The sequence below is a fragment of the Manacus candei genome, unplaced genomic scaffold, assembly GCF_025592945.1.
Source record: "Manacus candei isolate 608988 ecotype Guabito, Panama unplaced genomic scaffold, ASM2559294v1 h1tg000046l, whole genome shotgun sequence".
NCBI classification, from domain to species: domain Eukaryota; kingdom Metazoa; phylum Chordata; class Aves; order Passeriformes; family Pipridae; genus Manacus; species Manacus candei.
Window position 1 is genome coordinate 3,887,196 of NW_026138094.1, and position 17,205 is coordinate 3,904,400.

Here is a 17,205-nt window from a genome sequence, read left to right on the forward strand (position 1 = left end):
TTTTTTTCTCCCCAGTTTGCCTTTGCAAGAGAAGGGAAGTGATTATACCAAGGCATAGAAGGCTCTCTCTGCTCAGAGACCACTGCTGAGAGATGTTCTCAGAGGCTGACTGGACTCCCTCCTGAGCATTCAACTCCACTCAGCAGAAGGTGATGGCATCAAAGTAATACAATTTTGCCACCTTGCCCCTTCCTCTCTTTATGCATCATCATTTTCCACACTCAGGGAAGCAGAAAGACAGCAATTATCTTTTCCTTATTTTTTTTCCCCACAGCATTTGTGTTTGCTCAAAGCAAAAAGAAAATATTAATTCTCTTCTGGAAAACTTGCACAAGTAAAGGTAGCCTGTCTAGGTAAATATATTAGCTTCAAAAATGGAATCAAATGTCTTTCCTGATTTCCAGATGCAATCAGTTACAATATCTAAATCGTGTTAGGACTTGCTACCCTTCTTTTCTTAAGTTTTCAGAAAGTCACTATTGAATAGGTGAACTCTATGTAGACACATGCCCAAGGGTGAGAGCAGGACAGATATACATGTATCTGCCATAAAAGAACATAGCAAAGCATTGTCTTTAAAACATTATAATTTAAAACATCACCTTAAATGAACACCAATCAATCAATCCCCTTGCACTTCTGAAGTCATTTGTATATATGTAGCAATCTGCTGCAGAACAGTCTAGAATGGTACTTACCCCTTTTGCATCATTAATAGTTTATACTCTTGTCTTGTACTAATTAGCCAAATATAAGTTTGGTTGCCTTTTCTTTAATGCCTACATTTTTTGTAGGTTAAAATCTGCTTTACTTACCACCAAAGATTTATTGAGAAGGCACATGTTTGCAGAGTGGTTTCACAGGAGACAGTATCCTTCATGGTTTTCCTTTCATTAGAATATGAAGATTTATCATGCTCTGTCCCACCATAATAAGGAAATACATCCCTTATGGGTTTATAAGTTTATGAAACTTTTTAAGTTTATAAGTCACATTCTTGCTTAAAATGATTGTAAAGTATCACTCTGGCATTCAGACATTTTAAAAAAATCAACAAACGTTATCAAACATGTCTGATGTGACAAGACAAAATACCTTGGTTTGCTCTCTTGTGTGCTGAGACCACTTTCCATGGGTGACCAAATATCAGATGTATCTTGATGTGAAGGTCTTGTACTTTGGAGGGGTGGCTCTCTGTGCCAGGCTCTGCAATCTAAGTCTTTGTGGGTATCTGTAGAGAAGGAAAAAGCTGATAGAAATCTTTCAGCCCATTTTACTTCTCAAAAGAGGAAGTACACATTAAATTAATTAACTTAATTCGTTAAATTTACAGTAATAGGGAATTAATGAAGTCAATTACAAACATTATAATGATTAAATCACTTATGACGAGAACAGCAGAAATAGAGTTCCAATATGATAATTTTGCTCTATAAATTATCCTTTTAGCTGTAGTGAGAGGAAGGGGTTCATGACCTGACCTTGATTGTGGGGCATTTTATTCCACAATGATGAGAAAAATTTGGGCACCCATGTCTTTTCTCCTTTTTTAATTCTTTTGTCTTTTAAAGTTTTGTTACGAATTAGAAACTATGCTTTGATTTATTTCCTCTCACACTGTTTACTAACACCAGGTTAGCTGCCAAAAATTTGTGTCATATATTTTGCTCAAAGTGAGTGCAACACTGTTGTGAAACAAGGAGAAGATAGAGATAATACTTTGGAAAACAACAGGATCTTTTGGTTTTCCTACTGCATAAGTTAATCACAACTTTCAGGTTATATGTAAGGTTATGTAAGTATATGTTTAGGTTGTAAGTATATACATATGTAATATATACTTATAGTATGTGAATTACTACACTAACTAAAGTGGTCTGTACTTAGAATTCTATACTTTGGCACATGAGTTTTCCCAATCACTTTGTTGTGACTTTTCAGGACCTTGGTTTATGCTGATCAAAACTGTATCAGAACAATTAATGTTGTCATTTGCTAATCCCTTGGTGTATCAGTGACTTAGTATGGTGACTAATGCAGAAACAGGGATTCATCTCATCATTGTTCCTTTATTATTGTTACCTCATTTGCTAATTAATGTATATGAAAAATGTGACAATGAGCTGAATTTCAGCCAAGCCTCAGAGGTGAATACCTGCATGGTATGTTCCAAAATTATTCATGAGGTAAAAATTCTGTTGACTTTCAGAGGGCTACTTGTCCCAAGACACATAAATGATTTTCAGAATTATAGCTATTGCAAATTACAATTCACTTCACTAAAGTTTTCTTTAATTTCTTATACTCTTTATGTAAGGTGTAATTGAATGTTAAGGAGCATGCCATACGTCTGTAATGCATTTAAGAAAATGAATTTAAGAAAAAAATAAGATATGCCCTGTAAATTTTCTTCTGTCTCTTGCAAGAAAGGCCTCATAAAATTGAAATTATTGTATTTTATAACAAACCCTGATTATCTTTAAAAAACCTTGAGTTTTAGACACATTAAAAATGTTTGCAATCCAGCTGTAGTATTTATCTAAATAGGATTTTATTATTGTGACTTTGCTCGCAGAATTTTAAATATACTAGATCCTCATTCTACTTAGCAGCCTTTTAATGGAGCTTAGTATAAATGGCAATGGTGAAATGACAATTTTGTTGCTACCACATCAGGTGATATATCTAGAAAGAAGCACTCATGGTGAGCTAATGATGTGAAAACATTTCCCTGTTACTACACACAAGTGCTTCAAGTCCAAATGAAGTCATATTGTTAAAGCAGCAGAATCTGGCATTCTCAAATAGACATCCCAGGAACTGTCAGAAGTAACTGCAGCCTTCTACCTTCCCAGTGTAACTTTGTCAAAATAAAGAGGCTGTACTGACTCCAACAGGCAAGGACAGACCCTCAGCTGCTCAAAGCAGAGCTGAGAGCCATTCAACAGAGTAAGCCATCGAAATGGAATGTCCAAGTTAAACTCCAGGTACAGGGTAAACGTGGCTTTCTCAGTAATGGAGACATAATGCTTTAGGATTCCTCCCTCCATGTAGAAAACTACAGTGTAAGAGTGACCTCTACAGGATTTCCACAGTGCTCCAAGACTGCAGTCCCAGGGACTGTCTTTAGAACACTTTCAAATGTATTTATTTGAAAATAGAAGACAAACTGCAACATACAAACCAACACTGCCTCCAAGTATCAGCCTGAAATCGGCAACAATCTGAATTTACAGCTTGTAAACACAGATTTGTGGTAGTTTTCTAGATATGAAAACTATATAAGGACTTACTTAAAATATTCAGCTGATTCAAAGGAGGTTTCAAGAATCATTGGGTTTCATTTGGAAGGGGCTTTAAAGATCATCTAGTCCCAACCTCACTTCCATGGACAAGAAAAACTACCACAGGTTGTCCAAAGTCCCATCCAACCTTGCTTTGAATACTTCCAGGCATCTACAACTTCTCTGGGTGACCTGTGCCATAAAAGTACCATTTGTACCATTTTTTTTTCCTTTTTTAATGGACATTCCACTGTTAGTGGACAAACTGTTGTCCTTCTCTGTCATCTTCTTTATAAACTGCCTCTTCTTTGTGTTTCAGAAACTTAGAGTGAAATATAGAATGGTTGGAATGCTGGAGAGAGATCTTAATCTGTAACTCACCAAATGGTAATGCAAAGTAGACATCTAGTAAGATCTCGTGTGAAGTTGGTGTTTTTGTGCCTTCAATCTCACTTCCATTTTTTATTACTTCAGAATTCAATGTCCACCAGGAACCTGGGCCTTCCTAGGAAAAAGAAGTTATGAAAATTACCTGGACAGGATTTATTGGATTATCTACTTTTTACTGGATGAGGTTTCCCCTGAGTCAATAGGAGTTTCTTTGTAACAACAATATGTTTAGATATCCATTCTAGACTCTTCCAACTTTTGTTTTTGTGAGTATTACTTAGGACTTCATCAAGTTTTCTCACAGTCATTGAATTCAAAATAATATAACATTTGCTCCACAATAGAGATGAATACACATTTAGGTTGTCAGATGATTAAGACACAAGAAATATGAATATTGAAAATTACACTTATCAACTCAGATTTTCCAGTTTCCCTTTGAACTGGTGCCAAACAAGTACATTGTAGAAAGACTGAAACAATCCATATAAACTAATAACAAAGCCAAAAAACCTTGTTTCTGAAGTAATGCTCCCTTATAGTTTATTTCTGAGCTATAAAGCCCAGAACAGAACTGTGGGGTTAAGACAAGCAGTATTACTAGGAAATTTCCGCAGTGGATTAATTATAAATGAAGGTTTAGAGGATCTGAAGAAATTAAGAAAAAGTCCCTTATCTTTCATCTGTGTTTGTTTAAAGTTTCAATATTTACTAGTAAGCCACAACCTCTGTGCCAGCAAGTTGTAACTCAACAACAGCCAGGGCAGCAGAGCAGAACCACTTGCCTTGGGGCTGGAAATGGCACTTGGCAGCTGTGATACAGAGCAACTTCTAATTTAAGCAGGAACTACTTTCTTCCTCTGCTTCCATTTTCTGAGTAGAATCACTGAAATATCAGTTCAATGTATATATGAATATTTATTAGTTCCTGTAAAGAAATTGCTATAGGGTCTGATGAGAGATACTGTAGGAAGTTGTTTTCTGATTTTCTCTCCTTTACCTCATCTTCAATTGCCTTTTTATGTTTTAGAAAAATTAAAGAAGGCAAAAATTTTTTCAAAGATTAAATTAATCTTCTGTCATTCAGAGCTACTTTAAAAACAGACTCCATGGACTATGTGTAGCAGAGCATATTCATGGATGGGAGAATTGTGGAATATTAGAATGAGGTAACTCTTATGTTTTCTGAATTCAGAAAATTTTGCAGCACAGGCAGTTTGCTTCTGTATTGCCACGATCCCAGAAACCTTTTCTCCTTATTTGATATCCTACTGAGAGCAAGTATGCTCACTCTGGTGGCCAACTTACTATGCTGGATACACAACTCTTGGTATTGACCCAATTTCTCCACTCATCCTTCTCTGTGCACTCTAGAATTTCTTCTGTAGTTCCACAAGGCAAATTTCAGCTTTTCTCTCTGAGCCAGTGGCCAATTCCCTTGAGAGAGAGAACAACAGTATTTTGCCCACTTTAGTAGAGATTTACCCAAAGTCACACAATGAAGAGCCAGGCCTGGAAAGTTAATCTAAAACTCTTTCACTTTAATCATATAAGCCAAACCACCCCTGCCTCCCTAACAGTTCATGAGAGCAGATGAACTAATCCACTGCCTGTAGAATACCTGGTTCAGTATCTGAGCCATTTCTCCAGGATATATGGATAATGCATTTCAGTTTTCACTTTAAGAGTCACAGGTACATTATGCCTCACTATTGCAGATTGGAGCAAAGGAGATAGAAGTATACACTGACCATAAATGTCCTTACAGTATTTGGGGAGATTAAGAATGAGAAATTTGTTGGATTTTACTCAGTGTTTTATAATTCCACAGAAAGTCAACTTACATCTGTTGCATATTCCACAGTTGCAAGGGGAATCCATAAAACTCCCAAAATGCTATCCCAGAGCAAGCCTTTCTTCCACAGCTCTACAAGGAAGCCCTTTCCATCAGCACAGATTTCACTAAAAAGAATGAATATAGAAACCATTAAACTGAATCTGAAAACGCAGTTTCAACTGCTCAATAATCTATAATAATAAGTTAGTGACTTACAGGAGATACAGAGGTGGGTTTTTTCCTATATAGTCATAAAATAGTAGGCAGTGGTGTCTCTGCTGTGACTGATTGCACATCATCTTCATTTGACTGAATTAATTTTTATTAAAATAATCTTCAAGTTACTGTGTGGTGAACCACAGAGAATTACTGTGTACTTAAAGTTATCAGGAAAAGAACAAATGAAATCTGAGAAGGGCAAGGGCTGCCACCTCCGAGACAACTTTTTAACTCATCACATGGCTCTCATAAATCATTATGTTGGCTGCATCAATGTCTACTTTCCTGCTGTATTCATGCAGTTGAATAGATTCATTGAATTTTTGTTTTGCTCAGCTTCTCTCTTTATAAATACGTTATGGAAGACAGATTGTAAATTTTTAGACCCCAACTTTAAAACTGTTGCACCAGCAACAATGAAAGTGCAGACTGAAAGGTTAAAAAATATGCAGTTTTTAAAATGCAAGCTGGTAATATCTGTGTGTAAAAGAACATAGTTTTTACTGTGAGAGATGGAGTGACAGCCCTTAAGAAAATGAACTACAGTATGACTCACCAAAGTCTACTTAAATGTATTTGTAAATGCCTACTTTTAATCCCTTTTAAAAGTCTGCTGTGTTGTATAGATGAGTAGGCAGTAGATGGAGCTACAGCAACCTTGTAACATGCTAGAAAAGTGCTTTAGCATTCTTTGGCAAGATTTACATTGCCAACTGAGAAAATAATCCTAATAAATTGCTCATTTTCAATGATATCATGCAACACTCATTTACATATAATATGATAAAAAGAAAATCTTTTAAACAACAGCAAAGCAAATGTATTAACTAATATTTTGACACATTCTTCAGGTAACCAGAAAATACGAAAAAGTTATTCAAAACAACTCATGTGTCTGACAAAATATTAAAATACTTGGATTAGAAAATACCCAAAATTGTCATAATGACATTTTTTCATAAGAACTACAGCAAATTAAATGTTGAATTCTGCAAAAATATTTCAACCAACTCTAGACCTCAGGAATTAAATTTATGTTCCCTCAACAGGAATGTGGTGACAGAGAAAGATTTGTGCAGGGAAAAAGAAGGGACCAAAAATGGTGGAGATTAATGTGCTAAATCAGGATCTAATTAGATTATATTTATTGGGTTTAACTGCTTTGGAATTGACAGTTGTAAGCAGATTTCCTCAGAATGTCAGGCAGTATATAAATGCTTGGACCTCCTGACCAGTGAGGTGTGTAGAAGGCTCTAGAGAAAAGAGGACAATAACAACAGAGTAACAAGATGGAGAGCTGAGTGAAGCAGACAAAGATCTGCAGACAGAAGTGAGAAAGAGCAGGGGTCAGTATTATTAGCTGCCTAAATTGGCAGCTGAGGAGATAAATTAATGCATTAAATATGAGTCACACCAAAAGGAAATTGAGTGAACAAAAATCAAGTTGCTTGAGGATCAATTTGAGTTCTCTTTATTCTCATTCCTGTATTCCTACAACATTATATGAAATTAAATTCAGAGACAAATTCTTCCCCTTGTTGGTCCTGGCCTTGATCTGCAATGTACCTTGCAAAATTAACTTTAGTTCTGTTCCCCAGGGCTAGTCTGCACCTCTTCTCTGAGCTGGATACTTTTTCCTTGCTTCTGTGGTCTGTACATGGCCTTGCATGTACTAAACTGTTCTAAACTATACAAATAAAACAAAGATACAACAAAATCAATTGAGAAGAATTCCCTGTTACTTACAACATGAAGTCTTGTTCCCAGCAAGGGTCACTTCCTCGTCTGTCGATTGTTGTGCTTTTCAAATTTTGGACTTTTAAAACAACATAGGTTTTAGAAGCATCTGAAAAAGAAATAACCAGCACATTAAACCTCACTTTTGTTCTTTCCAGAAACTGGAAACATATAACCCCAAGGCAGTAAGGGTTTTAATTTTTACTCCATACAAAACATTTAGAGGTGTGGTTCAAATATGTGGATTTGAACAAGAAAATTCTTATTAATTCTAATGGGATTATGCCAGAAAAATCTCTGCCCCTGACAGGTGAGAGAGAACATCTCACTGAATGTATTTTAAAGATCAGCTTCCAGACAGTGCTTTTTACTGTTTATCAATCTCCCTGACAGCTCTTGCATGAAACCAGCATGCAACTCTTTTTCTGAAAATTAGGACTTTCTTTGCCTTTCCATTGCTATGATAATATTGATGATTGACTAATGGGTTTTTATGTCCAATTAAGGCAAGGCCACAGTCTTGTAATATGTAATTCAGTCTTGGTGCATGAATCTAGTTCTGTTATAGATGCAGCAGCAAAATGGGTTTCAGATGCAGCCCCAAATGAACTCATATTTCTGTAAATGCCTTTGTAAAAGCACAGTATGAGTATTCATAAATTGGACCCAATCAGCAAAAAGAATACAATTTTAAAAATTTCAAAGGACTTGAAAATATCACTGCCAGAAAAAAGCGAAAGAACTGAGGGAAAGCTCTATTCTGTAGGGCCTCATACAGGAATCTAAGGTGGTAAAAGGCGTATTATATCATCTCAATGAATGTGGCTTTTTAGCTTGCATGCAGGGAACACATCCTTCACTACCCTCCAGCATCCTAGATAAGGATCAACATTGACATAGGACTGAAAAAAACCTTTTTTTTTTTTTTTTAATAGAACTACTGCCAAAATATATATACAAGAGGTAGCTCAGAACAGAATTTTTGTGCTGTGTGTTTTACCACAGGTCAATCAAACAGTCTGAGTTACAGGGAAGGTGTCAATGTCTACAACAGATTACTGAATAGGTTGTATCAAATTACACTGCAGTTAACAAAAAGTGTGAAGGAGAAGAGTTAGCTGTGTACATCCTGTATGTAGATCTTATTGATTAGAACTGATTATAATGTTTGACCAAAGGACAAAAGATATCACGTAACAGGAACTATTCTGTTCAATAAACACATTCAACAGTGGCCAATGTTATCTATTTATTTTCTATAACTCAGTGCACCAGTCCTCTCAAACAGGACTTTGTTTTTTAGCTGCAACTCAAGGTTTGAGAAATTTTCAAAAGAATTCTAAATGACTTGGCTGAAAAATAGCAACCCACAGTCTTTAACTTCAGACATTTAGAGCACCCATGTAAACTAAAACTACAATAACCAACCTCCCTCATAATTAAAACATATGTCCCTTAAATAAAGCCATAAATGACAAGATAGAAACTTAAAGACACATTTTAGTGGTAGTCTGTTTCATTATACTATTATCTTTATATTCAACTATAACTTCACAGACCAGACGAGGTGACCAAACTTAATCACCTTGTATCTTTCCCCACCTCCTTTTCTATCACAAAAAATAAAAATATTTTGGACTGCTTGCATTATTGTCTTGCCTGAAACCCTGCCATTTGTTTTTTAAAAGAGCTATTTTTCCAGTAGTTCCTTGTCTTTGGCTCTTCTGGATCTAAATATTACCCTTCAGTGCTTTAGGACTAATTCACCTTTAGATGTCATGAGTTGTGTCAAGTAAGAAAAAGATACTCTACCTCGTAAATAACCGTGAGTATATAACCTCCTTGAGGAATAACACTGCCCAGGGTGAATATTATTAAAATACCCTGGCAGCAGAAAGGAGCTGTCAATTTTGCAGTTTTGTTTCCATGAAGCCATTATTGTGGCTCCCAAACCTTTCAGCTGTCAAAAACCAGAGGCATGTAGTGCAATTTTTTGTCAAACAGCAGGTTATCCACTTGCTCAAACCTTCAGCTTTCAACCCAGAGCACAGCACAGCAACTTCATAGCAGTTTACACAAAGGAGTAAATAAACTACAGGATAATCACAGAATTTCGAGAAACATGAGGGCATTTCAATGCTGCTCTTGGTCACCACCTGCATAATGGTTCTGCCCAAGAAAACATGACTAATTATCAGAGAATATGCCATTCAAATTTTATTGCTATTATTTATGGTGTTAACAAGTCTTCAACAGCATTCAAAAGAAACTTGAAACTACATCTCTTTTATCAAATTATTCTGTTTGATAGTCATATTCTGTACTTTATCACCTCTTTTGAGCATCAACAAAATATGAGATTTGCTGAACCCTGCAGAACATTTTTCTGGCTGCATTAGGGTTTCAATGAGAAAGAGAAGATTCTTCAGTCCATACTTTGTACAAAGATTTCACAGCCTGCTTTTAGAAGTGTCAAGAACAAACAGCTTGATCTGTGCCCATTCAGGTTACCTTTCTTTAATTCAAATAACTTTAAACAACTTGTATTTGCTTAAATGTATTAACCAGCCAATTTTGCTGCACTGATTTGGTTGTATATCAGCTTCTCCTGAGAACTAGTAATTACAAAGGTCTTGAAGGCCTTAAATTTATAGTCCACCTCTGTGGGAGAAACCTCTGGCTGAGTCTGGACTTTCTTTTCCATCCTGGCTAAATCTTGGTCCTGGAAACAGACTTAGAGAGTTCTGGGCAGGTTGGTTTTGCTCATATTTATTGGCTGGGGCACACACCTGATCTCTATAACTGCCCATCAGTATCTCCAACCTGTATTTCCTCTCTGGGAAAATTCAGACGCAATCTCCAATTGTCTGAGGCCACCACCTTGTAAAGATAATTTGATCTCTAAAACATATGTATAATCTTTAATTCTTTCCACGTTTATTCATTTTTATTGAACTGTTGATCAAATATATTAAAGTAGTCCCAAGCTTAGGTGATTCTTTAGTGTGACACAGACAAACATGCCTAAGAAAGAAAAATGTAAAGTAGAAATTGAAAGGGAAATTAAACTTACCAGTCATTTTATCCAGCCTTCCTTTTTTCACTGTATTAAAAAAGAAAATATATATTATTTTCAGATAATACCTTAACAATGCTTGCCAATGGATTTTATGAAAAATAAAATCTAAAGGACTTATGTGGTATAAAAAACCTCAATCAAAAATGAAAACAAGTAATCTTCAAAAAATATAAACATCATTGTGGGACAGTAATATGATTTCTCGGAATTCTTTGGGAAAGAGAACATGTGAAAACTCTTTGCACCTTACAAGAACTTAATAAATACATGGATACAACACAGAGGGCAGAATGAAGAGCAGGTGTCCAGGAAAGGTAGTGTGCTATTCATCACCTCTTAATGCTAGTTCAAAATTCTTCCCAATAGACACAGATGACTCACAGATTGTATATAACCTAAAGTAGCTTCTATCATCTTACAAAGAATCCTTTATTACATTGTATTTACTCTGGCTGTTAGAAAGGATGCACTTCAGTAAATACCTTACCAAATAAAAAGTGAACATTTCAAATCCTGATTTTGCTCAGCAACCTTATGTTTCACACTATGGTATATCTTCCATTAATGAAAAATGCCCTGAAATTAATAGGATTTGGATTCATATAATCATAATTATGAAGATCTAACCTGGTCATAATTTTTTATTTCACTCCTAAAGGTCATTAAATTTAGACTTTTAAACAATATAACTAAATATTCTTTAAATTTTCCTGCCATATCAATGCATGTAAGACAGTTTGGTTTAAGTGAAACATCACTGCAGTCCTATAATAATTGAACAAACTCCAGCAATAAATTAATGTATACATGATATATTTCACTGCTACACTTAGGACAGCAGTAATTGCCAATAAAACAAGAAGTCCACAACTTTACAATGCAAAGGTTCCCAAAAGCTTGCCACTGTTTTCCAATATCCTTTCCACTTGCTTAACCTCACCTACCTTCCTATTACTTATTTTTGCTTTCATCTCTCCCTAAACTTCCCTAAGAATGCCATGGGATTGCACCACATTTGCAGACTGTTCATCTGACAGCCTGAACGATTCCACCACTGTCACACTGAGGCAGCTTTCACTTTCCACACAAATGGTGAGGGGCCAAAATGTTGCTGAGCTACCAGCAGAGTCTAAACACTGCAGCAGCTCAACTGCACTGCAAGAGTGCAGAATTTACACACGGCATTTACTTGATTTCCCTGGAAGGAAGTACTGCAAGAAATATTCTTATCAGCTTAAAACAATGCACATCTCCAGTCTGTGAGGTTACTTTTTATAGCCACGTACTAAATATTTGTCACATGGGTGAAGGAGCTTCTACGAGAAGCAAAACCTACCTTTCACAGAGAGAAGTTCCATTTCAGTAGAAAAATATTTTAAAGAACACGCATTGAAATTCAGCTTTTTCTTCACAAGAGGAAAAGAAATAGTTTGGCTTGAATTAAATGACTCTTCTGCTGCTGTTCCCTCACTGCAAGTGTGTTTCACTTTTGCTGCTCGCTCCTCCCATGTTTCTCATGGAGCAAAGCCAATCAATTGATGGAGCAGTAAAATACTGACGACAAATTCCTTCTCCCTCTCTACACACAGAGATGGAAGAGGAAAAGAGAAATATTATAACTGTTCGCTTACCCTCATTTCCTCACCCTCATTTCCTCAACTTCTATCTGCTCTATGCAGCTGTCTCCAGTCTAAACAAATTTCTGAATGTCATCTTTTCCAGAAATAAGAAACTCAGTGCAATTATTTTATTAAGGACATACTTTTGGAGATCTGACACTTTGATTTTAATACTTGCAAAGCATCTGAATTGGAATACAGAAAGTTCACGGGTTTTTTATCTTTTAACACAGTCACACAGTCAGAACACATATTTTACAGTATTTGCTATAGCTAGGCATAAGTAGCCTTAATTTTCTAAAATAGTGTGAATAAATATTGCACAAAAAGTTGGATTTTATTATACTTCATGAATTTCTAATTCTATTGCAGCAGTTCATGGGATTGTAAATGTTGCCATAAAATGTTAAAATATTTTATAACAATACTCAAAACACTGAAATTATCATAAAAATAGTGGTGTTTATGACTAGTTGTTCAGATTAATACTGGGGGTTTTTGTTTGTTTGTTTTTAATTGTGGTTAACAGTATATATATTTCCACAGATATATAGTATTTTTATATAATTTTCTCCATTATATTATAATTGAATACTTAGGTCTTAAATCCAAGTAAGGAAGTGTCCTTGGAGCAGAGGGGAGTGCATATATCTGAGTTAAGGAGTGGCTGTCTGAAGCCCCAGGAAACTGGGTCTGGAGGAAGGCACACCTCAAAAGATAAATGAGAGCTGAGACTGGTTGGCCTGGCCAGGAGAAACCTTTGGGAGGTAGAATGGGTTTAATCAATGTTTATAAAAACCTGACGGGAGGCTGTAAACAAGACTGACTCTTGTGATTGTTGCCTATTAACAGGTGAACAGGCAATGGGCACAAACTGAAACTCACAGTTTCACCGGAACATAAGAAAAGTCTCTTTTTCCTGTGAGGGTATTTTAAGACTAAAATAGGTTGTCCAGAGAGGATGTGGACTCTTTTTGTCCTTGGAGATACCCACAACCTGACTGAACAAAACTCTGGGCAACCTGCTCTTGCTGATCCTGTTTTGAGCAGGGATGTTGGACTAGATGGTATTGAGAGTTTCTTTGTGATTCTATGATAGTTCACAAGGTCAAACTGTTAAATGTGACTGAAGAAAATGTAGTTCAGGACATCACAAAAATCTACAGTCACTATGTGTAATATGTGTAGAGTTTTTTCCCCTCCATAGAAGTGTCATAAGAAGTACCTATGTTGTTTCAGGATCATGCTACTATGCCAAAATCTGAAGTTGTCAGCATATTACGTTTTGGTCTTGTGTTTTAGATTAATATATTTGCATCTCTCTCTTCTGAATTCTGTTCTGATCAAGTCTCCCACAACAGTGTGATCCTCTTAGAGACAGGTTTCCACCTTATGCAAGCAATGGAATACCACTGTAGTTAACAAAGCTAGTCTGGTACACACTGGCTGAGAAATTATCCCAAACAGTGTATTTGGATCACATGAAAAAAAATATTTACTTGGAACAAAAATCTAATCGCTGCTGACTTAAGAGTCAGTAAATAGAGTTCACAGTAAGCCTGAGCATGAATCAAAGTTACACAGTTGTATCTGAAACTGTCTCTGAAACTGTACAAACTTGACTCTTCTTCCTTTCTTCCACTCCCTTCCTCAAATATCAGGGCCCTTCCTGTGGAATTTTCTCCTTGAATTCTTAGGTTGCAGCTGCAGCAGCAGCAGCAGCCACTGTGGCTCATTTACTTTACTGTGATGCCATGACTGCTTTTTACATAAGCTACTGGGAAAGATGTTATGACTTTGTGGTAAGAAATATGCAGAGAATACCTGAACATAGGCAGAAGGTCACTGTGGACTCAGAACAGTGCATGTACAAATGCTCTTTCATTTGGAAAAAGCATTTATTATATTTAACAAAGGAATAGTGAAAAGCACTGAGCTGGAACAAGCTGTCAAGATGGTGTTTGGCTAAAGGGCATAAGAGTAGAGGCTGTAGTACAACATGCACCTTTCACCAACTGATAGTTCCAGTACCTCAGTTAATTACCCTGTTACTCAGCCATGGCCTTCCTCAGTGGTTTCCCTTTTCCATATTACAATTCCCCATTAATGCCTGATATAACACTTCAGCCCTATATGCTGACTTCAGTTAAAAGGTCTCAGCATTCCAGATCTATATACAGAATCAAGAATTTAGAAAGAAATTTGAAAAAAAAAAAGGAGCAAAATTGTTTACATTGCATTTTTTACCTAAACTATTTCAAGACTGCCTATAGTGACTTCACTCTATTCAATATGTTATAACAATATGTATAACAATGCTGTTATGTATAGATGTGTCACCTGAGACCTGACACTGTTGAGTGATCAGCTTCCAAAAGAGCTATCTAATTATTTTCCAAGCCAAATTCTCAATTGATATGAGGATGATATGATTCTTTTCATTTGTGAACACACTTTTTTTTTAGTGAGGATCTGCCTTTTTTTTATTTAACTTCTTTTTTTAATATGAATTCACATAGCATACATTAGCAGATTAAAGCCTGCCACCATCTTCCAGTTAATTCATCAAAAGCAAGGAGATTTCACTCTGATGATTTACCTACTTGGCAGCAAAACTACATATTGTTCTTTTCAGGAAGTTTCTTGTCTACAGGATACTCGTAATGCAATAACTAAGGTCATGTACTCATAGATTTTAATATAATATGTTGTAAAAGGAAAACAAGGAACAGAGAACATTGAAATACTGATTGCAAAAGAATGTGGAAGACAACTTCTAACTTTCACAGGGAAAGGAGACACAGCCTACTGCTGTTTTAATATATATCAGTTATAAAAGAGAACATTAAAAAATAAACTTGGTGGGAAAAAAAATCCAAATTTCAATTGATATTAAAAATACAGAGTATAGGAGCAGTTTCCTTGCACACCCTACTTTTCTGTCTGAGACCATCATGAAGCCATCTTTTCTTGGTTATTTTTATGCTGACCCATGTGTATTTTTAAAGAGGTTTTGGCCTTGGAACACCAACATTTTAGCTATTTTTCTTCTGAAGTTCTTCTCTTGAGGAGAAAGAGAATGTGCTCCTTTGCAAATTATTATAGACAGGGAAATTTTCAGCTGGTCATTCATCAGCATCTCCTCAACACTAGCACATGAAGAAATACTTCAGTCACCTCAGAAGACTAAGTGATAAAGTGTATTTTTGCGTTCCCCTTGAAGTCAGTCATTAGTTTAAAATTGGAGCTAGTGGGAGAAGATTTTTGTCTATTACAAGGAAAAAATTATGCACAACTCAGGTAAAATTCAAAGATAAATAGTTATATTATCATTATGGTGATCCTTTTAACACACAAAGCTGAGACCCATGAACAGGAATTCAACCACGACAGCAAGAAAAAAAAAAATCACTTTTCCTAGACAGTTCATTTCTGACTTTCAGAAATATAGACTCTGCATCCCCCAGTGTATTCTATAATTTTCAGTAGAGTTTGTAAGTGATAAAAGACAGAAATAATGAACTCTGTAACAAAATATGCTATCAAGAGATACATCATCAGAGCGACAGGATAAGCAGAAAATCAATCAGCTGATTTCTGACCCTGAGAAACTATGAGCAATATTGCAGATAGGAACTAGAAATTAGATCAGTTTTGTCCTTGTCTCCAAAAGATTGGAGCAACTATGGTTAGGGATAATAGGGGATGTGTTCTGGGCTTCACAGGAATCACCTTGATAAATGAGTTTGAAGCACTCCATTTACCCTTTTCCAACAGGACACAAACCAAGGGCCCTCCTTCAAAATGTTCTGTGTTATTAACCACCAAGTATATAGATATAAATTTCATTGAAATATCTACTTGGTATTAATCTCCAAAACTGCAGTGAAGTAACAGCAATAAAATAATCTTGAAGTTTTAACACAAACAAAAATACAATAACTTGTCATAGATTCATATTCCACCTCTCATATTTGTGATAGTCACAGGAGATAGTAGACTAAAAAATAGACTTATCTCACAGGTTTGATCTTAATAAATTATGGTATTTAAACTACAAATAAGTGCCCCAAATTTTAAAATTTTGAATAATTGAATACCTGGAGGTATTAAAAAAAATATAATTTTCTTTTAATTTGATCCTAAATTCTAGAAAAAAATAGATTATTCAGTTCACATTAACCTGAAGGATCTTTTTATGCATATCCCCTTCCTTGATTTCAATTTCATGAAGACTCAGAAAACTGTCACTTACCTGTCTTTTGAAAATAGTGTTGGAATTAGCATTTGTACGGTGCTTTTGGATCTTCCAATCAAGGATGCCGTGAAAAGAAAAATATTTTTACTATTTTGCATAAACAGAAATTGAATACATACAAACATTGAACTACTGCACTAACTGGGAAGAGGATCACAGGCTCTGATTATAGTCCTTAAGTTTGGGTCCAGTTCTGCCTCCACTGCGACCTCTGTCTCCTCAGTGATGGAGATTTTTGGACCACTGAAGCCTCATGCCTCAGAAAACATTGACCCTTTGTGAAGCAAGACAGATTAGAAAAAGCAACCTTAAATCCTGCAAGGAAATATAAATCTTGTAAAAATATGTGGTTTCTCTTTTGGAGTCTATGTCAAGTTAACCAAGATTTTCTACAAGTTTTTATTTCCTTGTTAATATTGCTGCTCATTGGTATGACTTCTGTAAAATTGCTTGCTGCCACACAAAAATTACACCGTGCTCATTATAATTGAGAAGGAATAAGTTTCAAAAGAAACAAACAGCTTATCAGAGGCCAAATCAAACATTTGTACTCAGTAACTCACTGTTAGAAGTACCAATCTGTTCCGTATGAAAGGAAATATTTTCCAGTCTCTTGCATTGCTCTTCCACATGTTCTGCTGTAGCCTTAGCAACGCTCTTGACTGCTTTTATTTTACATTCAGAGACCTCTAGTGGCTCGTGTCTGATTTGCTCTGGAAAACAGCAATGATTTCTCATTTCCAAACGTACTTCAGGTGTTTCCAGATCTGAGTCTCTTAAAA

At 35.7% G+C, this 17,205-nt stretch overlaps 1 protein-coding gene across 1 annotated transcript in view; it reads right to left on the reverse strand.

The window, feature by feature from the left end:
* Nucleotides 1-12,055, reverse strand: part of UNC13C (unc-13 homolog C) — a 176,185-nt gene extending 164,130 nt beyond the window's left edge. The window contains exons 1-6 of the mRNA XM_051797190.1: nucleotides 11,883-12,055; nucleotides 10,541-10,570; nucleotides 7,477-7,576; nucleotides 5,519-5,636; nucleotides 3,666-3,789; nucleotides 1,096-1,231 (exon numbers count right to left, since the gene is read on the reverse strand). Coding sequence (XP_051653150.1) covers nucleotides 1,096-1,231; nucleotides 3,666-3,789; nucleotides 5,519-5,636; nucleotides 7,477-7,576; nucleotides 10,541-10,570; nucleotides 11,883-11,904 — 530 coding nt within the window. The 5' untranslated portion in view covers nucleotides 11,905-12,055. The remainder of the gene's footprint in view (nucleotides 1-1,095; nucleotides 1,232-3,665; nucleotides 3,790-5,518; nucleotides 5,637-7,476; nucleotides 7,577-10,540; nucleotides 10,571-11,882) is intronic.
* Nucleotides 12,056-17,205: the final 5,150 nt, after the last annotated feature.